The 27,370-nt window shown below is 34.0% G+C and overlaps 5 protein-coding genes and 1 long non-coding RNA gene across 6 annotated transcripts in view; 4 read left to right on the top strand and 2 right to left on the bottom strand.

Annotated features, from left to right (window-relative positions):
- LOC102594490 (uncharacterized) overlaps nucleotides 1-4,297 on the bottom strand; it is an 8,257-nt gene extending 3,960 nt beyond the window's left edge. Inside the window, exon 1 of the mRNA XM_006358653.2 lies at nucleotides 4,144-4,297. Coding sequence (XP_006358715.1) covers nucleotides 4,144-4,204 — 61 coding nt within the window. The 5' untranslated portion in view covers nucleotides 4,205-4,297. The remainder of the gene's footprint in view (nucleotides 1-4,143) is intronic.
- A 1,793-nt stretch (nucleotides 4,298-6,090) lies between these two features.
- LOC102598092 (uncharacterized) lies at nucleotides 6,091-10,346 on the bottom strand. Its single transcript, XM_015314078.1, has 4 exons — nucleotides 10,210-10,346; nucleotides 8,749-9,369; nucleotides 6,855-7,610; nucleotides 6,091-6,425 (listed from the first exon to the last, which is right to left on the bottom strand). The coding sequence occupies exons 1-4, from the start codon at nucleotides 10,246-10,248 to the stop codon at nucleotides 6,327-6,329; spliced, it is 1,515 nt and encodes a 504-aa protein (XP_015169564.1). The 5' UTR covers nucleotides 10,249-10,346; the 3' UTR covers nucleotides 6,091-6,326.
- A 2,806-nt stretch (nucleotides 10,347-13,152) lies between these two features.
- On the top strand, nucleotides 13,153-16,332 carry LOC102594814 (tubulin beta-2 chain-like). The gene is made up of 3 exons (XM_006358654.2): nucleotides 13,153-13,712; nucleotides 14,761-15,030; nucleotides 15,491-16,332. The coding sequence occupies exons 1-3, from the start codon at nucleotides 13,319-13,321 to the stop codon at nucleotides 16,162-16,164; spliced, it is 1,338 nt and encodes a 445-aa protein (XP_006358716.1). The 5' UTR covers nucleotides 13,153-13,318; the 3' UTR covers nucleotides 16,165-16,332.
- A 390-nt stretch (nucleotides 16,333-16,722) lies between these two features.
- LOC107062887 (uncharacterized) lies at nucleotides 16,723-17,034 on the top strand. Its single transcript, XR_001474914.1, has 2 exons — nucleotides 16,723-16,834; nucleotides 16,963-17,034. It is a non-coding gene; the product is annotated as an uncharacterized lncRNA (long non-coding RNA).
- A 2,672-nt stretch (nucleotides 17,035-19,706) lies between these two features.
- On the top strand, nucleotides 19,707-20,724 carry LOC102598423 (uncharacterized). The gene is made up of 2 exons (XM_006358665.2): nucleotides 19,707-20,151; nucleotides 20,469-20,724. Exons 1-2 carry the CDS (start codon nucleotides 19,707-19,709, stop codon nucleotides 20,648-20,650), a joined length of 627 nt encoding a protein of 208 aa, XP_006358727.1. The 3' UTR covers nucleotides 20,651-20,724.
- Nucleotides 20,725-23,397: 2,673 nt separating this feature from the next.
- LOC102595150 (probable LRR receptor-like serine/threonine-protein kinase At3g47570) lies at nucleotides 23,398-27,099 on the top strand. Its single transcript, XM_006358655.2, has 3 exons — nucleotides 23,398-24,412; nucleotides 24,504-26,489; nucleotides 26,600-27,099. The coding sequence occupies exons 1-3, from the start codon at nucleotides 23,500-23,502 to the stop codon at nucleotides 26,947-26,949; spliced, it is 3,249 nt and encodes a 1,082-aa protein (XP_006358717.1). The 5' UTR covers nucleotides 23,398-23,499; the 3' UTR covers nucleotides 26,950-27,099.
- Nucleotides 27,100-27,370: the final 271 nt, after the last annotated feature.

The raw sequence follows: 27,370 nt of genomic DNA on the forward strand, positions 1-27,370 counted from the left end.
TGAATCCTACTAAATTTGTGTCTTATAGTAATAAATAAATAAATTGAATATTATGCTTCAGAGTTTTACAACTTAAAAAATGAATCAACCCATCGCTAATATCAATTATACTTTAAAATATTATTGGGTTAATTTAATTTAATATTTTTATTCAGTATTTCATATTTATATTGGAGTTGCCCATTTGGATATAGAGCTCTCTATTAAGAATTTTTTTCATATCCAAAACTCAAAATTATGATATTTAATTAAGGAAGGAGAAACACCATTCAATGCACTATATTCTTTGATGGTTATTTTTTGATATTTTTTAATACTAAATTTTTTACCAGGATCAATATTAATTAATGTTGATCAGAATGCTATAGAAATACCTTTTAATATTTGTCAAATAACGATTAATAATTGATTATATTGGGCCCGTATCACGGGCCTTAAGAATCTAGTAAACATAATAAAAATGAATAGGGAAAGTGACTTGGGCCCAAATCTGGTTTTCCTGTCCGTCTGGGCCAGTATTTGGGCCCATTTTCGTTTTGAGCCTTTGACCCATTTTGAATCACTTGTACCTATCCTAAGAACTAACAGGTATAACGAATAAGTGGGCTTAGGCCCAAAAATTAATAAAATACAACTCTTTTTATATAAAAAGTGGGCCCTTGGCTTAATCTTTTCAATTCTCCCCGATATCGAATTCCTTCAATCCTGTTCATCGATTTTAATGGTCGGCTGACTCGGAAAGGAGGAATTTGAGCCTTTATGGCTCTCCCAAAATGCAAGAAAGACTGTAGGAGTTTGTAGCGAACTCGGATAGATTTCACATGCAACCAAAAAATAATAGTGAAGAATTAGAACCTCGAAAATAAAAAAAATAAAAATAATAATAATAATAAAAAAAAATAATAACATATCTAAGTATCACGTCGACTCTTAGAATATTATAGCAAAATGAGCTTGATCAAACTAAATACTGAAGATCTAAATGAAGGGGGACCAATTCATGAGGAAAAAAAAAAAACTAGTGGCCTCAAATCATGTTAACAAACAAATAATGAACATCCAAGCTACTGTTCCGTATAAGTACATTAAAAATGACTCCTAATAGTATAAATGAATTAACTAATTAACCTACTATGCCATGAGCATTACGGATGATTAGCATTATAATAAAAAAAATACAGAAAAAAAAATAAAATCCTTCAACTTCCAAATTCCAAGAAATCAAATTAATAATGGAATGACATTTAAAACGAAAACAAGATGAAGATACAGGAAGATGGAAACATGCTGAAAATTGTAACACATACGATATAATATATCAAAACTGGCGAGCTTCAAATTACGAGGGACAAACCAACGAAAATGCAAACCCAGAAGTAACATGCTCAACCAACGTCCAAACTAGGATAAAATTAAACATAGATTTTCCACTATTGTTAACTTATCACTACCAGTGGCAACAAAACAAGTGATTCAAATATGAAACAAGGAAAAACAATTCGAGTGATCTAAATGGAGAGGTGAAAGAATACTTGACTCTATCATAAGCTAAAACAAATACGGACATCACCATGAGACAACATAATCTTTCAACGCAAAGATTAATACACAATGAGTACTCGAAACTTAAATAAAACAAAATCACTAACTTATATTAAACTCAAAACTAACCCAAAATCTCCAATCCATGATATTGAAAGCGTAAATACTAATAAATCTATTCAAACAATAAAAAATCAGCATGATTAACATACAAGAGAAAACTAATAACTACAGTAACTAACTAGAGCTAAAATAAGAATAAAAATGATCAATCATGAATCTTTGCGACCCACCATATGTGAACAATTTCATTATGCAAAACACCTCGTCAACTAGCCACAATACAACATAAATAAAAGCATTGGCACGCAAGACTTCAAAAATACGAAAGTCCGGGCATATATAAAGCCTAAATAAAACAGGACAGTGTGAGGAAATAAAGAGAATTGGGTTTACCTTTTTCGGAGCAGCGTTCCGGGAACCAAACGAGCTGGGAAGTAATGAGCTTTCACCACCAAAGCACGACTCGAAGAACCGCGAATGAATCAAAACAAAACAACGAGGACAAAGACTGATCGAAATCTCACTTTTGGTCTCTCTGTAACTTCAAAAACTTTATGGTTCAAGTGTATTTCTTTCTCTCCAATACTTGCTAAGTCTCAATATTTTCTCCTTCAATTCCCTCTCCTTTCTTCTTACAGTGAACTAAAAGAGGTTTATATATATGGAAAAAAAATTGGGATCCAATTCTTGGGGGGAAATCGGAAAGGGTAAGGGTAGAACAGGAATTCCAATCGAATCCCCAAATTCAAATCCCTCTTCCCAAGGATGGGAAAAACTGTTCTTTGTACAAGATTTCAAACGAAATCCCCCTAAAATCCGGATGAAAAGATCAAGGGGCGGCTATTGCAGAGGAAGCTGTGGGAGTTACTGTTTGTTGACGCGTGAGGGAGAAGAAGACGCAAAAGTTGTTGCGTGTGCAGCTGCTGTGAGCAGTGTTGCTACTGTACACAACTGATGCTGCTTTTGACGTTTCTGGTCTTGCTGAAGAAGAAGGAGAACACAGGTGGGGTTGTTCGGCTACTGTATGTATTGTATGTATTATTATATTGTTGGGAATGGGCTAGTAGTTTGGTTGGGCTGCTGTAGTTGTATGGAATTGTTGTATGTAGGCATTGTATGTTAGGAATTGTTTGACTAAAATGGGCCTGAAATGAGAAAGGCATGGGATGCTGGAAATTAAAGAAATGGGGCCCAAAACTAAAGTCGTTGGTGGGTTTAAAGTAAGGTATAACTAAGTGAATTAACAACTTAGCCAAATCGAATTTAATTTGCAAATTCGGCTAAAACTCAAATAGGACGAATTAGTATAATTAATTAATGAGCTTCTTAATTTTAACAAAAATAAAATAAAATAATTAACTCAATTATAACCTAACTAATTTAAATAACTCGAAATTATAACTATAATTTACGCTAAACTAATTTAATAAAATACTTACTAAAAGTTTAAAATCTTTTTGAGATGATTTTCAAAATGTTTATAAAATATACTAATTATATATAAAACATATATATTACATAAAAAAATTATAAAAATGATAAAATTGATCAAAAAATAACTTGAAAAAACATTTTGAGCTTTACAAAGTCAATTGTCTCAAATCGTTTGGAATTTAAGAAACTTGATGATTAATATATATTGTGGAGGTCCAAAATTGGGTGTCAACCTATTCAAAAAAAATATACCAAACAAGCTGATAATGTTAATATACAAAATTAATACATACACTATTTTTTCTGATATACTTTACCAAACTACTCCTAAATCAAGTTTCGAGGATGACTTTATAGCAAATAAACCCAACATCTTCATACTAACAAATGATTTAATTGAGTGGAAAACATATTTATTGACAATAGACACACATCAATTTATGCTATACTAGTCTATAGTTGATCATTGTTGATAAAGTGATCGAAAATTTGAAACAATGAAGAGATTAATTTTAAAAAATAATGACTAAGAGTTAGAAATAACAATGATTTATATTTAAAAAGTATTCCATCTAGAAATAGTAATAACCCAAAATAAAACAAAAGACAATAAATTAAAAGATAACAAAAAAAAAGTGGTACACCAAGTAGGAAAGTGACCGAACAAAAGAATATCTTATTAGCCCCTCAATAAAAACACTATCTTACCGTGATTCAATCATTTAATGCATTTCTTATTAATTTTTTAACGTGATTCATTCATCAAACTAATTAATTTGAAAACAATACCTATAATTCAAACTAAATTACATTAGTAAAGTGTTTAACGTTTAAAATAAATGAAATATTTTCAAGATAGTTTTCGTATATGTAAAATATATTAGTTACATACGTAACAATACAAAACATATTTATTATTTAAAATATTATAAAAGTGAATAAAATTCTTAAAAATATCTTGAAACATGTTTTGCATTTTTTTTATAAACTCGATTATTTCAAATCGTTTGAAATAAAAGAGGCTCAAAAATTAATTATTATCGGGGAGGGTCAAAATCGGGTGTCAACAAATACTACATATATAAAAGAAGATCTAAGACATACCACTACCAAGAGCTCCATGGACAAGAAGTGAGAAACCAAGGAATATAGTGATGAGTTCCATATTTTGTAAACACGAAAATTAAATGCTATTTCTTCTTAGTGAAAGTATATAGAATAAGTAATTCAAGAAGAGAATTTGGTGATGAGAGATATGGAATAGAATGAGGTTCTTTATATAGGCAAAATTTAGATGAGTCCAATATTTTTAGTGTGGTTCAAACGCTATTAGAAACAGAGGTTTTTTTCATCGTGAATCAATAAAAAAATCGTATTATAAAATATGATTTTTTTTCATCTAATTTTGCTGAACCAGCTCATTGAAAAAAATGTATAGTGAGAAACAAATACATACTACTCCCTCCGTTTCATTTTATGTGGCGCCCTTTTCTTTTTGGTTCGTCCCAAAAAGAATGTCAACGTACAATAATTAGAAATAATTTAATTTTAAAATACTCATTTTACCCTTAATGAAATGATTTTCAACCACACCAATATTTAAAAATTGTTTTAGACCACAAGTTCCAAAATTATTTTTTTTTCCTTAAATATCGTGTCAAGTCAAATGGTGTCACGTAAAATGAGGCGGAAAAAATATTATTTTTCTTTTTTCTCACTAACATTTTCCGATCGGAAATTTGAGATTTTTTTTAGTAGTGAGAATAATTGTTAATACATTATCAGCAGCGTAGACAAAAATTTGCACAAATGATATCGGTCCCATAATTTGGATTGTGCGTGGGTTTGGGACTAGAAATGTAGTGACCTTAGATCATGTTCCAAATTGATATGTTACTCTCTATTCAAAAAGTGTGTATATTATGTACACATAAAATATTAGTATTTCTTTAAGATAATGTTTTACGTACACTTTTTTCACTTTAATAGGGTAAGGTTATATAATTTTTTGGTTTTATAGATTGTTCTTATCTTTGGAATTTGGCAAACTGGAAGCAATTTGTATTCAAATTTTCTGCCGAATATTGGGGCCATTTCTTTTTCCTAAATTACTCTCACTGTTCTAAAATACTTGTCACAATTTTTGTTTTGAGAATTAAACGATGTAAATTTTGATCGATACTTTAAGTTATAATTGATATGAGAAAAAAAATATAATTTAAAGTGTCCTACATGTAATATTTCACGTAGGATGCATGTGTCTACTTGTTCAATTTTATACAAATTTAAATATTTGTTTGTATGGGTACACCTAAAGTTGGAGGGCATAAATGACAGTTGAAGCCAAGTTAAGAACACATTTATGTATTATGCCGTTTTCGAGCTTTTGTCCAATAATTTAGAATGACTTAATAAGAAGTTGTTGGTCATTCCATAGTCTCTACGCTTTTTTTAAAAATAAATTAGGGGTAGATAATGAAGAGATGATTACATGGTGGAGAATCGAACCCTCACTAACAAACTAAAAGTTCAGATAGTCAACTAATTAGGGGTGCATTTCGATTATTGGTTTATCGGTTGAATCTGAGTGCATTATTACAAGTTTTGTCAACTTAAATGACCAATTAATAGATGTTCTCAGAAAAATCACCGAGGATCCAGAATTGACTATATTTGTGGCAAGATAGGAGCATATGATGTTGCTACAACTTGAAGAGGAGTATTATATAAATGAAAAAAGCCTATATTATGTAAATATGTAAATATTATCTTATCCCTATTCAGCTAACTAGAGTGATAAAATTTTCTCATCTAATTAAGCAAATGAACAACCAAGTTTCACTTGAAGTTGCAATTGTATTAGGAAAAGTTGGAAAAATGAAAGCTTTTACAAATGACTACTTTGTTGGCTCAGAGATTTGAATATTACCTGCTTTATTTGAGATATCGCGGGAACAAAAACAATGTAAAAACTAGGCATTAAGTCACACACAATAATAGTCTGCATCTCGCGATAAAGCACAACAATGCTATTTACAATGGCACACAACATGGAAATAACACGCGAAATATAATTTCATGACATTGAAGAGTTACGTTGTTTGTATAAGACAATAAAATTTCATACATAATCCACTTGGTGTCAAGAAATGTGGTGGCTAGGTATGAGAATATACAATCAATATAATACAGTACGATATAATCAATCACACACATACCGTATATGGCAAATACATATATATAATATAATCACACCATGATGTTCACGTCTCCGTCATGTTGAAAGTTCATACTTTAAGCATAACCTTAGGATAAGGTTCCCTAATATTGAAAACATCATTTAGAACTGTTTTTGAGATTAAAGACGCTTTCAGCAAATTCAGGGCCTGCAAAAGTTAATATATAGTTAATGAGGATTCGATATATATATATAAATATATAGATCTTAATAAATCATGCATGGTTAGTTCCATTGTTTGAATCTTTTGGCATAATCCATAGTTACAACACACAAGTTCTAGTCAATTCAATTATCATTTGCTTGCAACCTTTTATGATGTGCAAAAGCCTCGTTACTCTGTACTAACTGATCGAACTCTGTGCAAAAGCCTTTTTCCTAAATGATGAAGAGATATAAAATAATTTTATAGATCTATCCCGTGTCTAGTATTGCATGGTTCCACTCTGCAAGAACTCTGAAACCCGGGGACTTGAAACACAAAGGATAAAAATGAATTGAATATCCCGTGTCTATTGATGTTTCTGTTCAAAATCCCAATTAATATGCAAGTAAATCAAGTAGAAGGTGTACATACCTCGTCCTTCCCAACAGTTACAGTGCGTTCCTCGACATCACTGGTTGACACCTTCATTTGATTAAGCTGAGTTATAATTGCGGTAGGGGAAAACGGAGTCACTAGAAGATTATCCATTATCATAAACGTTGCGGGTCCTTTCAAGTACCCTTCACCCTTTATAGTTTCTCCTGTTGGAGACTTTGGATCCAAAATATTGATGGCTAAATCGCTTGCTTCTTCCTCATTTACTATCGATGATCCCTCGGATTTATTGGTGTTCCTTGCTAATTCTATACATCCTGAGTCATCATATCTGTATTTCGGGTACTCCTCTTCCACCTCGAGAATATGACTGTCAAAACCAGAGTGTGGAAACAGTTTCGGAGAGAGTAACATATTTTTGCACTCTTCTGATTTGATATAATTTTCCGAACTCAACTCAACAGCACCCTTATACAAATTATCTATACATCCAAGTCTTGAGTTACCACCTAGATGCTTTACTACAGCCCCTAAAGGGAATACAAGGAAACTGAAAAGGAAGTCTACAAGCTTGACCCCGGCTTCTGCATACAAAACCTTCTTCTTACTTTTGCTGACTATAAGCTTCAGGCTCATACTATTTGTGTTTTGAGACATGGTCTTCTTGTCTAACTTTGCAGTTTGGTTATCTTCGTACTTCGATATATCTTTCAACCAACTTCCCTGGCTATTCAGTACCATATTTGTCAAAGCCGTCTTCGAGAGCAATGAGAACTTCAGCAGCTGCAACACCTAAATCAGGTCATATGCATCAGTGATGAGGCTCGGAAATTGTAGAAACTAGAATAGCACACGAAGTAAACGTGAATTTTTGAATTAAAAAGAAGAGACAAAGTATTAATATGGTAATGGATGATTGTGCAAACAGAATCAGTTAGTAGAAGAAGATAAAGAAATCATGGAGCAGATAACTAAGAAATTAGCAAGTTATGCCAAATGAAAACGTCTTAACCTTTCAATCTTGCCTCTGTTCTTCTAATCATTTCTTTTAATGAGAAACTCTTAGCGAAAACCTTAATTCTGAACAAGTTCTTAACAAAAACCTAGAGTAGCAGATGGTAAAGTTTTATGTTTCAATAAGGCATAATACATAGATAGACACCTTAAACTAACAACCAAACACTCCAACTTTGACGATGCACATCTAGACACCTCAACTCATCTCTATTACGTTGGTTGAACACTCCAACTTACAAAATAATCATCTCGACAGCTCCAAAATTTATGTGTGATGTCAGTGTGGGGTTCTAAGGTGTCTAATGTGCACTCCCGAAGTAGGAGTGTTTACTTGCCAGTTGAGGCCAAGTTTGAGTGCCTATATATGTATTATGCCTTACAATAATGTGATCAGAATTGTGCTTGCGAAAACCAAAAGAAGCAAGAGTGGACAATGTGTTAAAGGAAAGAGCTAAGCACAAAGTAAGTTGATAAATCCAATTTTTACCTCCTTTACCTTGCAATTAGTTCTTCCTTGTCATTAACCACACACTCGAATTGAACCTCAATATGTCTTATATACACAAAGTTTGTTCGTGATGAAGTATTTTTCGTAAAATATCCCACAAAGTTCAGCCTACACATTTAGCCATAAAATGTAGAGCGGTAAGTAGCTGTGAAGAATCAAGTAAGACGTTCAGCTATCACCCCTCCTCCGGTGTAACTACTCTAGGGTGGATTTACTGATTGTCTAATCTTCCACCATTCTAATACTCAATTTAATTTTCTCTCAAACTACATGAAGAGACCAGATAATAACTTGAAGGAGAAATAATAAATGAAGAATTGATCTTATGAAACTAATTTTGAACAAGTTAGGGACTCCGAAAATAAGAATGGTATGCATCGTACAACATATAGGTAAAAGCATTACCTCATCAGTACCAACTTCTACAGTCTTTGCCTCAATTTCACTCTTGTCACTGACTCCGAGCTTTCCGAACAAAGAAGTTAAACGAGCAGTTGAGGCTGGCATTACCTGCAAATCATCTGTAATCATAAAGCTTGCTGCCCCACCCTTTAGAAAGACTTCAACCACGCTTTCTCCCCGACAACTTCTCTTCTCTTCCTTCTCATTAATTTTTCTATCAAATTGTGTCAATCTATTACAGCGGAAGCACTGTGTATTCTGCGAGATACTGAATATGTTTTTACACCTAGGGCTATAGCTATTACAGACAAACAACTTCCCTGCATTCTCCGAATAATCAACATTGAGCTTCAACTTTTCACACTGAACTTCTGATGCATTCCGTGGCATGATCAACATGGATTTGCAGTAGCTTGTACGCAAGAACCTTGGCTCAAGCGAATAAACACTGGCATAAACACGGCTAATTGATCCCAATTGAACCATATCTTTTTCAAGAAGTCTTAGAACTGTACCTAACGGGAGTGTCAAGAATGAGAAGAGTGCGTCGATGAATTCATGGTCCGACTCTGCAAAGATTACTCGGTTTCTGTTCTTGTCAATCATAATCTTGAGTTTAATAACCTGAAATTCAAGACTCCAAATGGTCATAACTTTAAGAATGCTTATAGTAATTGATATTTGAAACTTTCTCCACCCCATTCTGTTTAGCATTATTTGACTAGACACGAATTGTGACATATAATAAGTTATATATACATAAATTTTCAATCGTAGATACTAGCTCATGCATTGGGGATTGTCCAAAAACAATTCTGGATATCAAGAGCATGCACAAGATAACATCAGAACCTTATGTTAGGCGGAGGCGGATCCCGTGTTTAAAATTTAACGTTCTTAGCATTGGACTCACTGTATTTTTAAAATTATGGGTTCAAACTTCAAACCTATTATTTATTTATTGCAATTTTAATACATTTTTACACATAAATTTATACTCCGCATTGTAAGTACTAGGTTCGAATGAACCTAGTTCTAGCATGCTGCATCCGCCTATCTTTGACCGAATTCAACCCAAAATTTAGCTCATCAGGTGACGATTGTTAAAATTCATATGAGCAGTCAACCAGGGTGGCCAATTGAACACCCTTCGTCGAAAAATTATGTCAAAAATTATTTTTCATATGGTGTATATATTAAATCTTGAACACCCTTACGAAATTTCTGACTTCGCCACTATGGGTCAACAACAGAACACCCCCCCCCCCCCCCACAAGTTCCCTTGGATACTTGGGTCTAACTCAGTACAAAATCTAGGTTAGGATTGTTCAAAATTATACGGTGATAACAAGTTAACAACATCAATCAATGAGTAAAAACTTGATAGTTAACACAATATAAGAATGTCAACATTAACTAGCTTGTAATTAAATAAAAATAAGAAAGTAATACAAATTAGAATACCTTAGGGCCTTCATCAGATCTGTGGCGTCCAGCAGACATTTTAACTCAGAATTTGAGACTCAAGATTGGAAAATTGTGAGTGAACAGAGTGATTCATCTTTACTGATTTATGTAATAAAAAAAGAAAGACTTGCTGCGTTTTTACAAGTCAAGATTCCATTAACTAAAGTTAGTACTATATTATTATATATAATATTCCTTCCATTTTAAATTGTTTGTCTTAATTTTTAGTATTTCTTTTCGGTCTGTCTAAAAAAGAATGTTTTTTTTTCAATAGTAACTTTTTCGTATGACATGTTTAATTAAGGTCAGAAAATTAAAGAATATTTTGATACATTTTATGTATCTTTAATTTAATATTACAATATTTAAAAAATTACTTATCTTTTTAATTTTTGTGCTAAATTGAAACAGGACGATCAAATTAAAACGGAGAGACAATTTTAGGGGAAATTGTATGAAATATGAAACTATTAATTCAAATTAAATACTATAGTCATAGTTTATTTTAATTGTAATTCGCAGCCAACATCTCCTTTTTTGCCATCTGATTCGATATACAATTAGTCATTTTCTGTATATAGTTAGTCATTTTATACATTTCAATATAAAATGTATAAAATGCGTTTGTGTTTGTATAAAGCGAGAGAAAAATGTATATACAAATACAAATGCATATCTTTTCGTCCTATACACTTATAATTATACAAATACAGATCTTATTATACAAAATTACAATGTATAAATAAATTTATCAAAACTGAACAATTTGTATAAAAATTGAATGTTTGTAGCGAATTATACAAATTAAAAACTCCATAGAAAACATAAAATTTACTATGGAGAGCAATTATACAAAATATAATTATAACATATAAATATAATTTTTTATGTTTGCTATATGTGAAAGTCACTCATTTTTTTTGGTTGTGTGTAGCCGGTATGGCCTCTTTGAACTTGGCGCTATTAATGACATTTTCATTTAACATTCTTTTTTAAGTACCTATTTAGATGTTATTTATAGCGATTTAATTGCACAATTTTGTCTTCAATCGAGTCGACTTGTCTTCAATTTTTTTTCAAATTTATGTTTAAAGGCGTAAGTTTTTTTTAAAGACGTGAAACGTAATACTCCATCCGTTTCTTTTTATATATCATTTTTTTCTATAAATAGTTGGACCAAAATATTTGTCATTTTATAAAATCAATGCATAAATTACCATATTCTTCCTATTATACCTTTGATACAGTAGTTAATTAGTTTTGAAAATATATACTTTGACCAACCTAGGAAGATTAATAAGTAATTAATATTCATTGGAGTACTTCATACATTGATTAATTACTCTCTCCATTCACTATTCTATAAAATCTTATTTTTGAAAATAAACTCAAAAATTTAAATAGCCATCCAAATGCATTTAAATTTTTGAAATCTAGCTTATTCATCATTTATTGAAAAGTTGACTTAAGAAAACATTAAATAAGGGTAGAATGGTAAAGTTACTTAATTTCTTAATGCAAGTACAATTTTAAAATGTGACTTATAAAAAGGAACGGAGGAAGTAATAAAGAGTAGTGGCCTAGTGGGGAGATTGTAATTATGTAGTGGATATTCTTATTAATATACTCCACATTGATAGTTAATGAGATGGATGTACTTTTTATAAGACTTGGATAATCCTATTCCCTTTGAATTAGACGCAAAACCAAATTTAGCATAGTAGTATCAGAGTAGGACCCATCTTACCCAATATTGAGCCCCAAAATTAAAATTGTTCACGCACCAGATGATAAACACTAAGAGGTCGTTTGGTAGAGTGTATTAGGAAAAATAACGCATGCATTAGCATTGTGTATTACTAGTACCTTGTTTTGGTACTCTTTTTCCAACCTATGTATAACTAATGCTTGCATTAGTTATACACTCTATTGTGTATTAAGTTGTGTATTGCTAATACCATGGATTTCTAGGTATTAGCAATGCAATGGTTTTAATGCATGCATTAGATTAACTAATGACAAAACTACCCTCTAAGCCTAATAATAATAATAATAATTATAATTATAATAATAATTATAATTATAATAATTATAATAATAATAATAATAATAATAAATAATTATTATTAATAAAAGAATGTGGGGGTATTTTTGTAAACAAATATTTTTTAATAGTCTTTATACAAGGCTTGCTATTTCCAATACATCAAACCAAACAATGTATAAGAAATAATGCAAGCATTACTAATGCTTGCATTACTAATGCATGCATTACTAATACATCATATTCAGCATTATTCTTATACACTCTACCAAACGACCGTGTTAAAGAATGACAAAAATTTCATATTGATAATTAATGAGATGGATAGACTCGTTGTAAGATTTGACAATTCTCCTCTTTTGAGCTACCTTTTAGTATGTGAATTAGACTTAAAACCTAATTTAACAAATACCTCCATGACCTTTGTCTAAACTTTCCTTCTCATTGTAATTTCTATTTGAGTTGTTGTGCAAACAAAAGAGAGAATAGAGGAAAAAAGGGAAAAATATTGTTAAAATTGAGTGTAGAGATAGGAACTACACACAACTCTTTTGCTACATTAGAGGACTGAACAAACATCCATATTAAATCTCAACCAGTATAAAATATCTATTGTCATTTACTTTCTAATTAAAGTTAATTTGGACATCCAAAAGAAAGTTTTTTTTTTTTTTACTCGCTATAGTTTTATTTTTTGCATTTTACTATTAAATTTAAACTAAAAATTATAGATTGAATTTGAAATATATATGTAGTTCACAAACAAGAGTTTGTAGAAAATAAATAAATAAATAGTTTCTAGTTTTCACAAACTAAACCATAGAATATGTAACTTCCTCAAATTTTATTACCCATCCACTTGTCTGGACTTAGATTTTCCCACCATTCCAACAAATTTCAAATTTTCAAACACCACAAAACCCCAATCACCACATTCCCTTATAAACAAACTCATTTTGCTTCATTTTTTTTCTTCATTTCTCATACAATTCCTAGAATTCATCATTCTCTCTCATTTCATTCTCGTCCTTCCTCCCTCGACGATACCCTTTATCTATAAAAATGCGTGAAATTCTCCATATACAAGGTGGCCAATGTGGCAACCAAATTGGGGCTAAGTTTTGGGAGGTGGTATGCGCTGAGCATGGAATTGATGCAACCGGAGCGTACCATGGGGAGACAGATACTCAACTTGAGAGAGTGAATGTATATTATAATGAGGCGAGTTGTGGGCGCTTCGTACCTCGTGCTGTTCTTATGGATTTAGAGCCTGGTACTATGGACAGTGTTAGATCTGGAACTTATGGTCAGATTTTTAGACCTGATAACTTTGTATTCGGTCAATCTGGTGCTGGTAATAATTGGGCTAAAGGTCATTATACTGAAGGTGCTGAGTTGATTGATTCGGTTCTCGATGTTGTTAGGAAAGAAGCTGAGAATTGTGATTGTCTACAAGGTATTTTGTTTAAATGTTGCTGCATATCTTTTGATTTGTTGAACTCGTGCTGATTGTTTTTTTTAATTGATTTGAGAAAGTGTAATTGTGATGCTGATACGGTGTTTGTCTAAATGTTTATGTGTATTTTTCATTTGTTAATTCGTGCTGGTTGTTTTTGATGTTGTAAGTTTATGATTTTATGCGTTTGAGAAGCTTAAAATTATTTTTGCCTACAATGTGTTTGTTTAAATATTTATGCGTTTTTTTTATTTGTTTACTCGTGCTGATTGTTTTTTTATATTGTTTGTAAAGAAGCTGAGAATTGTGATTGCCTAAAAGGTATTTGTTTAAATGTTTATGCATAATTTTGATTTGTTAGTTTGTGCTGATTGTTTTGATATTGAAAATTCTGTGAGTTTTTATCATTGAGAAGCTGAAATCACAAACATTTAAACATAAATTGTGATGCTGCCAAGGTGTTTGTTTGAATGCTTATGCATGTCATGATGTATTTTGTTAATTTGAGAAGCATAAAATCGTGATTGCTTACATTTATGTTTGATTGTGCCTACATGGTGCTGTTTAAATGCTTGTGCATACACTGATTTGTTTATCTTGTGGGATTACGTTTGATATGGTATGTTCAATAGGTTTACCTTTTCATATATGCTTATGATTTCATTTTGTTATGTGAACATAGTCATGTTATCACACTTCAGGTCTGGTATGTGTGTGTATTTAGAGAATTTATAGTTTTAGAGAATCTCGACTTGCTTTAAAAGATGAACATTGAATGAATCAATGGCTGGTACACAGTGGGTGGGTGCTATGTTGATTGAATCTATTCTTGAGGTTGTGCACAAGTAACCTGAGAATTGCTATTGCCTAAAGGTGTTCTCGAAATGTTTGTACATATAAAGATTTATAAACTTGTGGAGTTGGTTCAACTATCAGTCTATCACAAATTCTAATGTTTATTGATTTCATTTGCCTGTGACTTTATTTTTTTGGGTATATAGATAGTCATACATGCACCATTGTTGCTTATATGTGTGACTATATGCAGGGTTTCAGGTGTGTCATTCCCTGGGAGGAGGGACTGGGTCTGGAATGGGGACACTTCTCATTTCAAAGATTAGAGAGGAATACCCAGATAGGATGATGCTGACATTCTCTGTCTTTCCATCTCCAAAGGTTTCAGACACAGTTGTAGAGCCTTACAATGCTACATTGTCTGTTCATCAGCTTGTAGAGAATGCAGATGAGTGCATGGTTCTTGACAACGAGGCTTTATATGACATTTGTTTCCGAACCCTCAAACTTACAACTCCTAGCTGTAAGTATTCTCTATTCATATCAATGACATGACTCATTTACTTAAGCGTCTAGTTCAACATGCGACGACTTTGAGCCGTGGTGATGGAGTCTTCAATATGTTATTTGATGTTAGATAATTGAAACTAATATCCTGATTAGTGACAGTGGCCTCCCATTTTTGCAGCCATTTAATTTTTTCTTTTCACTTTCATTTTCTTAAAGCTTATCTTAATCAATCTTCATGAAATGTGGTTCACCAACTGTTTAGTTATTAAAACTCTCCCTCAATTTTCATTCATAGTCTAACTTTATATAGTGAATTTTTGCGTAGCTGACCATAACTCATTTGGGATTGAGGGTTGGTTGGTTGTGTTTGCTTAGCAACAATTAATATGAATATGCTTCATGCTGTGGGTCACTTATTCTGCAACTTCTGAGAAACTTATCCTTTTCCTGATGGTGCTTTTGTTTTCTAACAGTTGGTGATTTGAATCACTTAATTTCTGCAACCATGTCCGGAGTTACTTGTTGCCTCAGATTCCCTGGACAGCTTAACTCTGATCTACGGAAACTTGCTGTGAATCTCATTCCTTTCCCCCGTCTCCACTTTTTCATGGTTGGGTTTGCTCCACTTACCTCACGTGGTTCACAACAATACCGCGCTTTATCTGTTCCTGAGCTTACTCAACAAATGTGGGATGCAAAGAACATGATGTGTGCTGCTGACCCTAGGCATGGCCGCTATTTGACAGCATCAGCAATGTTTAGGGGGAAAATGAGCACCAAGGAAGTTGATGAGCAGATGCTTAATGTGCAGAACAAAAATTCTTCATACTTCGTTGAGTGGATTCCCAACAATGTCAAGTCAACAGTCTGTGACATTCCACCAACTGGTCTAAAGATGGCATCAACTTTCATTGGAAATTCAACCTCAATACAAGAGATGTTCCGTCGTGTCAGTGAGCAATTCACTGCCATGTTTAGGAGGAAGGCTTTCTTGCATTGGTACACAGGGGAAGGAATGGATGAGATGGAGTTCACTGAGGCAGAGAGCAACATGAATGATCTGGTCTCCGAGTACCAACAGTACCAAGATGCAGTAGCAGATGAGGATGAAGAATACGAGGACGAAGATGAAGCATATCATGACTAGTATGCTTATGCCGGGAAATCTTATCTTATATTTTAAGTAATAGTTCGTTTCAACTGTGCATGAACTTTAGTAGTGAAGAGAAAGCGACTAACCTGTATTTTTGTCAAACTTGTCACTATCCCTTAATTGCATATTGAATATTTGTTGCTTTTGCTAAGCAATCTGTGATTGAGTGATGATAAAGCATGCTGTAGTTGGCATATACTCATACTACTTATGTCCAGTAAAATGACTCTTTGCTTATTATTAAAGCAGTAAAAACCAATAATATTGGAAACAGATGCAATAACTTTCAAATTGTCTAATGCTCGCTTGAAGGATTGCTTGCCTAGGATCTCAACTCTCAAAACTTGGCTATTAAAATATTGATATCAAATTAAACATAAAAATTTGAGCACCTTGTTAAATAGAGAGAAGTATTGAAAATACCTCTAAAACTTTTTTTATTTTTTGGGCAAACTTTCAGTACAAACTCATGTGGGCCTATTACCCAAATCCAATAAACAAAATTAAACACAAGAAAGATCAACCCAGCCCTCTGCTTTCTTTCTATGTACACGTCCCTAAAAAGTAGGATTTCCACTAAGTTCCTTTCGACTCAATTCCTATTCATTTTACCTGATGCTGAACTGCTGCCTGCGATCTGCAGCTTCGCTTCATGCTTTCAAGAGTGAGTGATTCTTCAGTTTTAGTTTCCGCAGCCCCTTTGTTTCGTCTATTCTGATCTCCTTCTTTCTACATATCCTTCTCTTTTTTTCCCTGTTTCCTACTCTTAGCTCCATGATTTCTTTGTTGTAGGTGGTGATTGACTGTGGTGCTTGGAGAACTCCAGCCCACCTTCTCAGATTGGTGCTTAAGGCGTCTTCCAGGTTTATGCAACTCAACTTCTCCTTTTTGCCGAGTCCGTGTTTGTTGGCTGCGACGTCCTAGGCTATCCTGCTTTTCACACTTCTTGTTCCCCTCGAGGCTCTCTGTAAATATTGTATATGTGAAAGAACAATGCTTTAGCCTTCCCATCCCCTATCTCCTTTGTGGTGAAACTCCTAAGTATGGGCAATTTAGTTTATCACCGTTGATGATCTTTCTCCCTTTTATATCCCTGCTCCTGAATACAGTTTCCTTGGTCTATTGCTCTGTTCCCTAAATAGTCTGCTACCTGGTTTCCTTCTCTCATGATGTGCTCGAATTTGTGCTCTTTCCCACTTAGGTGAGCTTTTATTTCCTCAATTGTATCACTGATGCACCATGGTACATTCCACTCACCCATTAAAACTTTGTATAGTAACAGAGAATCTGTTTGAATGAGCGTGAATTATTTGTTTTTCCTTGAACTACTGTCACTTTTAAAAACATCCCTTATAACTTGACTAACTGAACTTAAATACAACCACATGCAACATGAGTAACATACACCATAAATTCTAGCTAAGTTTTGGAGTGTTTTAAGCACTTCTCTCAGCTTTAATATTCTCTCAGCTTTTTATTAAGAAATTTGTGCTTTTTCAAGAGTTTGAGACCACTTGCTATATCATGTGACAGATCTGGGTTGTATCTAGGTTTAGTTAGTCAAATAGAGCAGTGTTTTTAAGACTGTCAATAGTTCAAGGATGCTTATGCCTTCATGGAAACTTTAGAGCTTGTGTTCCCTTGTTGGATAAACACCATCTACGCGATGCTCATCTTTCTTCCTTAACCAAAGCTCTTAAGTTCGAATATAATAAATTCGGTAGATAGTGCTTTACTCCCAAATTGGAACTTCCGAACATATTGGATTATACGACTAGGTCCCAAAACAGGTATCGAACACCTGTGAAAATCAATTGAGTGCACATGTGTACAAGTTACAACTAGTCATGGCTTTGGTTTCTATGTCAAAATTAACAATTAATTACTGAGCAATCCCTACCCATGCATGGAGCTTGATTCTTCTAAGAAAAAAAAAATGAGATTCCAGATTTCAGTGAATAAATAAAGATATAAATAATAAAAGAAAGACACATGGCAATTTGAAATTTCCGCAAAATTGTCCACATTGAAACAATATAAAATAGCAAATCCAAATCACCATTCTGCAGGCTTTACTATATTATAACAAAAATAAGAACAAGAAAAAGGTCTCCATTCGGCAAAAAATTAGACTAATGTACAAAGGGTAAAATGGTAAACAAAATTTTGTATCACCTTATAACTAAACTAATATTTTTTTATTATACATCATATATCCTATTTTTTATCGTTCGTTAATAAAGTATATGCACTTATAAATGATAACTAATGGGTCCTTCGGGATGATTCAGTTGGGTTGGAGGATGGTTATCCACACGGATGACTCGGGATCGATCCATCCTCAATGCCTTCTCAATCGAGCATGTCGCACAGGGCTTGCCTAATGCGGTGTATATCCCCTATGTGGTTTGTAGACTATTACACAGTGGAGGTTTACCCAGTGCGCATAAATGCTCACCCAAAGGGCAGAGGTTATAGCAACTGCGAGTTATTCTAGGGTTCCAAAAAAAATAATAATAATACTAACGAATGGATTATTGTTAACCTAAACATTACAATTCATGCATTATAATTTCGATATAACTTTGTACGCCAACCAAACGAGCCCTTGTATGTATGTAATGATAACCTACAAAGAGTACACAAAATAATAGAAAGTAAATATCATTCAAAATACTAAATAAAACTTTAAAACCACAAGAACCCTTGACTCATTTACAAACCGAGTTATAATTAACAATCAGTCGACATTGCTTGTGCAAAATCCTACGTACGTCATTGGTAATATCAAAATTATGTAATTATTTTACTTATAATTTGAAAATTATTTAGTCTATCAATATAAGTAAGCTTAAATTTATAACAAAATTTTAAAATATATAGTTACCTTTTAGTGGTTAAGTGGCATTTCTTATTGGACTCATCCAAATTTTGCCTATATAAAGAACCCTTTTTCTTCCATATATCTCATAAACAAATTCTCTTCTTACTTTTCTAAGAAGAAGGGATATTTTTCTTGTTTACAAAATATGGAGCTCATTATTTTCCTTGTTTTTTCATTTGTCATTCATGGAGCTCTAGCTAATAATGGTATGTACTCTTCTTTTATATATGTAGTATTTAAACGTACGTAAATACTAGTTTAGGAAACTTATGAGTTTCTCCTTAGCGAAAGCAAATTTGTAGTAACATGATTTGTGTCACCGATCGTCAGGAATCCTCACAAGACAGATGAACTCCCTTTTTTCGATAGCCTAAAAAGATCCTCTATTATACAATCTTTATAGTATTGATAAAAGTAATTATATAGAGCTAAATTTGGTAACACCTCTATGTTTATCTAATTCAAGGAATAGGACCTTGAGATAAAATCCTTTGTGTGGAGTCATTTTTCCTCAAAAATTATTTTGTTGTAAAATATTTGTTCTAGTATATGTTTTATAGTCGTAGTTGATTGGTAAGTGAAAAGTATTTTTTGAAAAATAAATAAATTATTCCAAATTAAAAATGATATTAGCAATTCAGAGAGGGTTCTGATGAAATTTTTGTATACAACTAAAAATCATTTTGTTAGTGATGATCTTGATGTTAGTGCTGATATCGATCGTGATCTTGATACATTTTTCGTATCATTATTTGATAATACAGGAGAAATTGTGTGTGAAGATTTGTCAGTAGGACTGTGTGCCTACTCAGTTGCTTCGTCAGGGAAGCGCTGCTCTTTGGAGAGTTATGAATCAATTGAGGGAACAAGAGGATACCAATGCAAGACCTCAGAGGTGTTAGTGTCCAATATTGACATAACAAATTTGATTGAAAGTGATGAGTGCATTAGTGCTTGTGGAGCTGATAGAAACTCTCTTGGCATTTCTTCTGATTCACTTCTTGAATCAACATTCACTTCTAAGCTTTGTTCTCAACAATGCAACCAAAAGTGCCCCAACATTGTTGATCTTTACTACAATTTGGCTTTGGGAGAAGGTATTACATTTCATAACTTCAAATGTCATTAACTTTTATGTAGTGTCATTATAAAAGAATTTATACACTATCAGGTCAACTGAAAGATGATTTAGCGGGCCAAATATAAAAGGAGCCCTTATTACACAATCATGTCATTTATAAGTAGTAATTTTAACTTGATGAAATGATAACATTAATATGGATGATGTAAGAGTTTTTTTTACAGTGTCGGTGTGAATAAGTTAAATCGTCTATTTTTAGTAATTAAGCTATAGATTTCCTTTGTATATAGAGTAAAAAAGAATGTGTCAATAACTTTTCATATATTGTGGCAGGGGTGTATTTGCCATCATTTTGCAAGGGAAGAAATTTGAACGGACGCCGTGAAATGAGCCAAATCCAAAGTTCAGGTGTGGCGTGGGGACCGTCAGCTGCCTTGAGCGGATATGGTCGACAGTTGAGTGAAGGGCCTGCTGCAAGCGCTGCACTCGCATTCGAGGCTGATGCTCCGTGGTGATCATGAATCTTTTCCAATTGCACTAAAGAGTTCATATGTTGCTCTGTTTACACATTGCCCTTTTTGTTGTTTGCTTTTTTACTAAATAATCTATAGACGTTTGAGGATTACTTCAGTTGTCATTTCAATTCATTATATGAATTTTATTCTCATTTGATTCCATTTTCACACTTTCCCCTTTAGTCTTATCAATGAATGGATGTTACGTTATATATGCATGAAATGATGCGTATAACGTCATACTAGACCCAACGGTTGATGTAGTAGTAGTAAATAAGGATTGGCACGACAAATAGGTCAATCTACCTTCTTCTTGTTATATTAAAAGGTAAGAGGCTCTATATGAGACGAATGTACTACAAAGCAAGTCGAATAAACCATAAAATCATTGTCCTCCCAAGTCCCAGGGTATCTGCACGGAATTGGGACAAAATGTTTATGACTCTAGCTAAGTATTGTTGCATCTGGACTTCTCGTGCCACATATGTCCCTTGGATCTGATTGACAACTAGCCGAGAGTCACTTTCCAACTCGAGTCCTGTAACCACAGCCTCAAACTCGGTTTCATTGTTAGTTTGAGAAATTGTACTTAATTGATTTGTCGGATTATCTCTTTGGAAGGTGTAATGAGAATCAATCAGAGACCGGACGTAAGGATGTTGGATGATCTATCTGTGAAGAGGATCCGCACTCCTGAGACAGTCCGAAAGTAAGTATTGCTTCATTCTCAGCCTCCGGGAGTATACATGTACTGAAATCAACTACAAAATCAGCCAAGACTTGAGACCTGATAACACTTAACAGTACATGGTTGCATACGTGATGTCTGTACTCACATTTTTTTCCAGGGTAAGCGCTCAAGAACTTCCACACATGGTGCTTAAAATAACTTAAATAACGGAATATTATTCAGGCCAAGGACCTGAAGCTCGTGCCCTCCTCTCATAACTTCAGCATATACCTTAATCTTCATAGCGGATTCTTCAAGTTGAGGACTCTTTACATGTTTGATAATTTTCAATGAACCAATATCCCCAAAACTAGCGGATTCTCCTCAAGCTTATAACATTCCAACAGATCTAACTTTTCAAGAATGGGAAAGGATTCCTCTCCAACCTCCCACTTAGCAAGAGTCACTTCTTCCAACTTCAAAAATTTGAGATTCCCAATGGTGTCTTCATCTATCAATTGTGATTTTGAAATTAAATTGCATTTTAAACGATGCACAAAGAGAACATTTTCAAGCTTCAAGTTCTCGCTAAGTTTTATAGATCCCTCTTTTGTAGAAATTGTATGTTGTCCATCTGGAAGTCTCACAGGACATCCAACCACTTCACGCAAGTCCGTCATGCACCTCAAGTTTGCAGTCATATGGTTTGATGCCCCTGTGTCAATTATCCATGGGATTTTGTCATGTTTACCTGTCATCCTCTGATCCGTACCAGTTTTGTGGTTGTTCACCATATCGCGCAAAATCAGCCATTGTAGTTACCGTGCCAGTTGTTCCTGATCTTCCAGCACCTCCGGTAGTAGTTTGATCAGCATTAGCACGTACTGCTCGGCCTCGACCACGTCTAGTGCTTGACCCAGTTCGTTGTTGTTGTGGAATCCCCTTACCCTTGCCACTAGTCCATCCTTCGCCCTGAGCACGATCACCCCACCAGTATGAGTATTATCTGATAAGCTGAAAGCAAAAAATCTGCCTCATGTCCAGAACGTTTACAGTGAGTACAATTATATTCACTGATTTGTCCTTCACCTCTCCACGTCCCCTTCTTGCTATTTGTTTGAACCGCAAGTCCAATGACCTCGCCTCTTTCTTCCTTTGCATGAGTGATGGTATTCACCCTCTCTTGCTTGATTAAAATATAGTAGACTCTGTTTAGGGTCCGCATTGAGCATGTTGTAGAGGACTTTCTTCAAAATAGACTGTTGGATATGAGCTATATATTGTATGGCATATCGATGAGTTGTTTGCTTCTTCTCTTTCTTATTGATTTTCTTTTACTCTTCCTAGTTTTTGAGCCACGTATATTATTTTATCGATCCTTCCCATCATGCTATTTCGTTCCTTCTAACCATATGATATACGAAACTCAATGGCCCAACAAATGAGGATTCTAGCTGCATAGGGCCCTTATTAAGGGGAAGAGTTCTTTACTTAATATTCACAGATAGTTCAGTTGAAACTTTCATCAAACACACTGGCAATTAGAAGTTGATATTTGGATGATTTAACCCAACCAAACATGAGAAAATTGGAAAACATTCATACCAAACACACCCTCAATCTAAAGATCCAAGAATTGTTGAGGAAGTTCTTGATGCGGTGCTGGAAAGATGCAAAGTATACATAACTATCTTGGAAAACAGAAAAAAAGGACTATGAAGTTGATTTTTTTGGCACATATCATAAAGGCAATAGAATACCTAGTGCCTAAATTGTTGACTTGGTTTACTTTGATATTTTCTTCACTACTAGATTCATTATTTGCAAATTACAATTGGAGATTATCATACAATGTGAAAGTCATATAAAAAGGCTTGACTACTAAAGCCCACACAGGGCAATTTGTCATAAAAATCTGCTTTAGCACATAAAATTCTTTTTTTATTGACCACAATAATGTTTGTTTCCATTAGTAGTAAGACATTAGTGTCTAATTCTGTTCACTCTCCAACCCCACAGAAGAAAAACAGACAGAGGTGGTCACAACTCACAATACAACTTGTGCAAACCAAAAATACTAATAACAAAATATCCAGAAACTAACAAACATTATATAAATCACTTCTTGTTTTAGCTCAACAAGTAAAAAAGAGAGACCTTCTTGTCATAGTAATTAATTATGGGAAGAAGTTGCAATCTTCTCTTTGCTCTTGCAGTTCTCATTCTACTCCATCACCATACTTTACTTGCTACTCTTCCTAATATTAGCACTGACGAAGCTGCTCTTCTTGCACTTAAATCACACATTTCTTCTTATCCTAACATCATCTTAGCAAGCAACTGGTCTTCTTCCAGCCCGGTTTGCAGCTGGATTGGAATCACCTGCAGCTCTCGCTACCATCGAGTCACTGCTTTAGACATTTCTAGCATGCAACTTCATGGTACCATTCCTCCACACCTTGGAAACCTCTCATTTCTCGTCTCCCTTGATATCAGTAACAACACTTTCCATGGAGATTTGCCAGTAGAGTTGGCTCATTTGCAGAGGTTGAAACTGATTAATGTCAGAAGTAATAACTTCACCGGAACCATTCCATCATTTTTAAGTTTGTTACCAAACCTACGCTTTGCGTACCTCTCGAGCAACCAATTTTCGGGGAAAATTCCATCATCTATTTCCAATCTGACAAAGCTGGAATTGTTGACAATACACACAAATTTTCTCGAAGGAGAGATTCCTAAAGAAATCGGTGATCTTCGTTACTTGATTGTCCTAAACATGCAAGATAATCAGCTTACTGGCTCTATACCACCCTCAATCTTTAACATTACTACAATGCAAGTAATTGCTCTTACTGACAACAATCTGACCGGAAATCTTCCACGAACTATATGTGACCGTCTTCCAAACTTGGAAGGGCTTCACCTCTCAAGCAACTACCTAGGTGGAGTTATTCCACCAAACCTGGAGAAATGCCGAAAACTTCAAATACTGTCTCTGTCTTACAATGAATTTACTGGAACTGTACCAAGAGAGCTATCCAACTTAACAGCTCTTACAGAATTATATCTTGGAATACAACACTTGGAAGGTAGTATGCTATTTCCTCACAAGATATTTGAAATTTTCTTCCTTTCCTCTCTTCACCAAATTTGTACTCATATATTTCCCAAAATTGACAGGAGAGATACCAGCAGAGCTAGGTAATCTTAAGAAACTACAGCTGCTGATGTTAGACCAGAATGAGTTTACTGGTTCTATCCCTGAAAGCATTTTCAATATATCAGCAATGCAGATCCTAGATTTTTCAATGAACAAGCTTTCAGGTACTCTACCTTCGGATTTAGGTCGTGGAATGCCCAATTTAGAAGAACTTTATTGTGGAGGAAATAATCTGAGTGGTTTTATATCTGATTCAATCTCAAATTCTTCAAGACTCAGAATGGCTGATCTCTCAGACAATAGTTTCACAGGTGTAATTCCCGAATCACTAGGTAACTTAGAGTACCTTGAGGTTCTGAACTTGGAGCTGAATAATTTTATCAGCGATTCATCATTGAGCTTCCTTACATCATTAACAAACTGTAGGAAACTAAGAGCACTCCGGTTTAATGATAATGCATTGGATGGGGCATTACCAGCGTCTGTTGGTAATTTCTCAAACTCGCTGCAAAATTTTCAAGGAAATGGCTGTAAGCTAAAGGGCGTCATTCCTCGAGAAATTGGTAATCTTACTGGAGTGATATATATGAGTTTGTATAAAAATGAGTTGACTGGACATATTCCAAATACTGTCCAAGACATGTTGAACCTTCAAGAATTTTATCTACAAAGCAACGAGATTGAAGGAACCATACCAAATGTTTTATGCAGTTTAAAGGATCTTGGTGCATTAGACTTGTCAGGAAATCATATTTCTGGTTTGGTGCCATGCTTAGGGAATGTTACTAGTTTGAGGAAACTTAATCTAGCTTACAACAGGCTGAATTCTAGATTACCTGCAAACTTGGGGAACCTTCAAGACCTCATAGAATTCAATGTTTCATCCAATTCGTTAAGTGGCCATATTCCTCTGGAGTTGGGAAATTTAAAGGCAGTGACACTCATTGATTTATCAAAAAATGATTTTTCTGGTAAAATTCCTAGCACTTTAGGGGGTCTAGCTGAATTGACGGATCTTTTTCTAACACATAATAGATTAGATGGGGCTATTCCAGATTCATTTGGCAAAATGTTGTCACTGGAATACTTGGATTTGTCCTATAACAATATTAGTGGTGAAATTCCAAAGTCATTAGAAGCTCTTGTGTATCTCAAATACATGAATTTCTCATTCAATAAACTCAGTGGAGAAATTCCCACTGGCGGTCCTTTTAAAAATGTCACCAGTCAATCTTTCCTATCCAATGATGCACTCTGTGGTGACTCCTGGATTAATGTAAAACCATGTCAAAGCAAGTCAACAGAGAAGCCAAGAGGAAAGAGAGTGCTTATCAGTTTATATACATTGTTAGGGATTGGATCACTCCTTGTGTTGGCCGTTGGATATGTGGTGTTAAGATTGAGAAAGACAAAGAACAATGAAAGTCAAGCAGATGTGTCTTTAGTAAAAGAGCATGAAAGGATTTCCTATTATGAACTTGAACATGCAACAGAAAGATTCGATGAAAGCAACTTGCTTGGTACCGGGAGTTTTAGCATGGTCTACAAAGGGATACTTAAGGATGGTACTCTTTTGGCAGTAAAGGTATTCAATGTGCAATTGGATGATGCATTCAAAAGTTTTGACACGGAGTGTGGGATACTCCGGAACCTTCGCCACAGAAATCTGACCAAAGTCATCACCAGCTGCTCCAATCTTGATTTCAAGGCCCTGGTGTTGGAATACATGCCCAACGGGACACTTGATAAATGGTTATACTCTCACAACTTGTTCTTGAACTTATTGCAGAGATTAGATATAATGATAGATGTTGCATCTGCAATGTACTATCTCCACAATGGCTATTCAACGCCTGTTGTGCATTGTGACTTGAAGCCAAGCAATGTCTTGCTAGATCAAGAAATGGTTGGTCATGTCAGTGATTTTGGCATTGCAAAATTGTTAGATGCAGGGGAGGCTTTCGTTCAAACAAGAACAATTTCAACCATTGGATATATTGCTCCAGGTATATTAGTTAAGCAATTCTTTCCCCTAGATATGGATTGATGCTTTCAGTTTTGGCATATTCCATTTTAACTAGGAGGCTTTTATGATCATTTTTTACCATGATTACAGAGTATGGACAAGATGGAATAGTATCCACAAGTTGTGATGTTTATAGTTTTGGCATTCTGATGATGGAGACATTCACAAGAAGAAGACCAAGTGATGAAATATTTACCGGAGAATTGAGCATACAACGTTGGATTAGTGATTCCTTCCCAAGTGGAATTCATAAGGTGGTGGATTACTCTTTGGTACAGCCAGGGGATGAACATATTGATGCAAAGATGCAATGTTTGTTATCAATTATAGAAGTAGCTTTGAGTTGCACTTTAGTGACACCTAATGCAAGAACTAGCATGAAAGATGCACTTTCAACACTCCAAAAGATTAGGCTCCAGCTTGTCAATAGTCAACACTAGGTGGAAGCAGGTAGTCTTCTCTTGTATGTTATTTGATTACCTATATCATTTATCTTAATATGAGGACACTCATATTATTAGTGAATAAATTTGTTATATATAAATGTAACTATGTGGTGTTGTATATAAGTGTACTTACAGAAATTTGGGGTGTTTTTGGTATGAACGGAAAATATTTTTCAATTTTCTCATGTTTGGTTGGTTAAAATGTTTTTCAAATCAATTCATTTTTCTCAAATTTAAAGAAAATGACTTCCCTTCAAAAATTAAGGAAAACATTTTCCAAAACTCTTCTCCAACTTCATATTACAATTTTTTTTTGTTGAAAATAAATAAATTTAAAGCTTATTTAAAAAAAAATATTTTCAACTTCAATTTTTTTTATTTTTTTACCCCACCCCACCCTCACCCTACCCCCACC

Source organism: Solanum tuberosum, unplaced genomic scaffold, assembly GCF_000226075.1.
Source record: "Solanum tuberosum cultivar DM 1-3 516 R44 unplaced genomic scaffold, SolTub_3.0 scf00266, whole genome shotgun sequence".
Taxonomy (NCBI): Eukaryota; Viridiplantae; Streptophyta; class Magnoliopsida; order Solanales; family Solanaceae; genus Solanum; species Solanum tuberosum.

Excerpts from the sequence above, each read along its gene's own strand:
- LOC102598092 (XM_015314078.1), bottom strand. The coding sequence starts at position 10,248 with ATGTCTGCTGGACGCCACAGATCTGATGAAGGCCCTAAG. Across the intron at positions 9,370-10,209 it reads GATCTGATGAAGGCCCTAAG|GTTATTAAACTCAAGATTAT; the intron begins GTATTCTAATTT and ends CTTGAATTTCAG. Across the intron at positions 7,611-8,748 it reads TAGAAGTTGGTACTGATGAG|GTGTTGCAGCTGCTGAAGTT; the intron begins GTAATGCTTTTA and ends GACCTGATTTAG.
- LOC102594814 (XM_006358654.2), top strand. The coding sequence starts at position 13,319 with ATGCGTGAAATTCTCCATATACAAGGTGGCCAATGTGGCAACCAAATT. Across the intron at positions 13,713-14,760 it reads GAATTGTGATTGTCTACAAG|GGTTTCAGGTGTGTCATTCC; the intron begins GTATTTTGTTTA and ends GACTATATGCAG. Across the intron at positions 15,031-15,490 it reads CAAACTTACAACTCCTAGCT|TTGGTGATTTGAATCACTTA; the intron begins GTAAGTATTCTC and ends GTTTTCTAACAG.
- LOC102598423 (XM_006358665.2), top strand. The coding sequence starts at position 19,707 with ATGAAATTTTTGTATACAACTAAAAATCATTTTGTTAGTGATGATCTT. Across the intron at positions 20,152-20,468 it reads CAATTTGGCTTTGGGAGAAG|GGGTGTATTTGCCATCATTT; the intron begins GTATTACATTTC and ends ATATTGTGGCAG.
- LOC102595150 (XM_006358655.2), top strand. The coding sequence starts at position 23,500 with ATGGGAAGAAGTTGCAATCTTCTCTTTGCTCTTGCAGTTCTCATTCTA. Across the intron at positions 24,413-24,503 it reads TGGAATACAACACTTGGAAG|GAGAGATACCAGCAGAGCTA; the intron begins GTAGTATGCTAT and ends CAAAATTGACAG. Across the intron at positions 26,490-26,599 it reads CATTGGATATATTGCTCCAG|AGTATGGACAAGATGGAATA; the intron begins GTATATTAGTTA and ends CCATGATTACAG.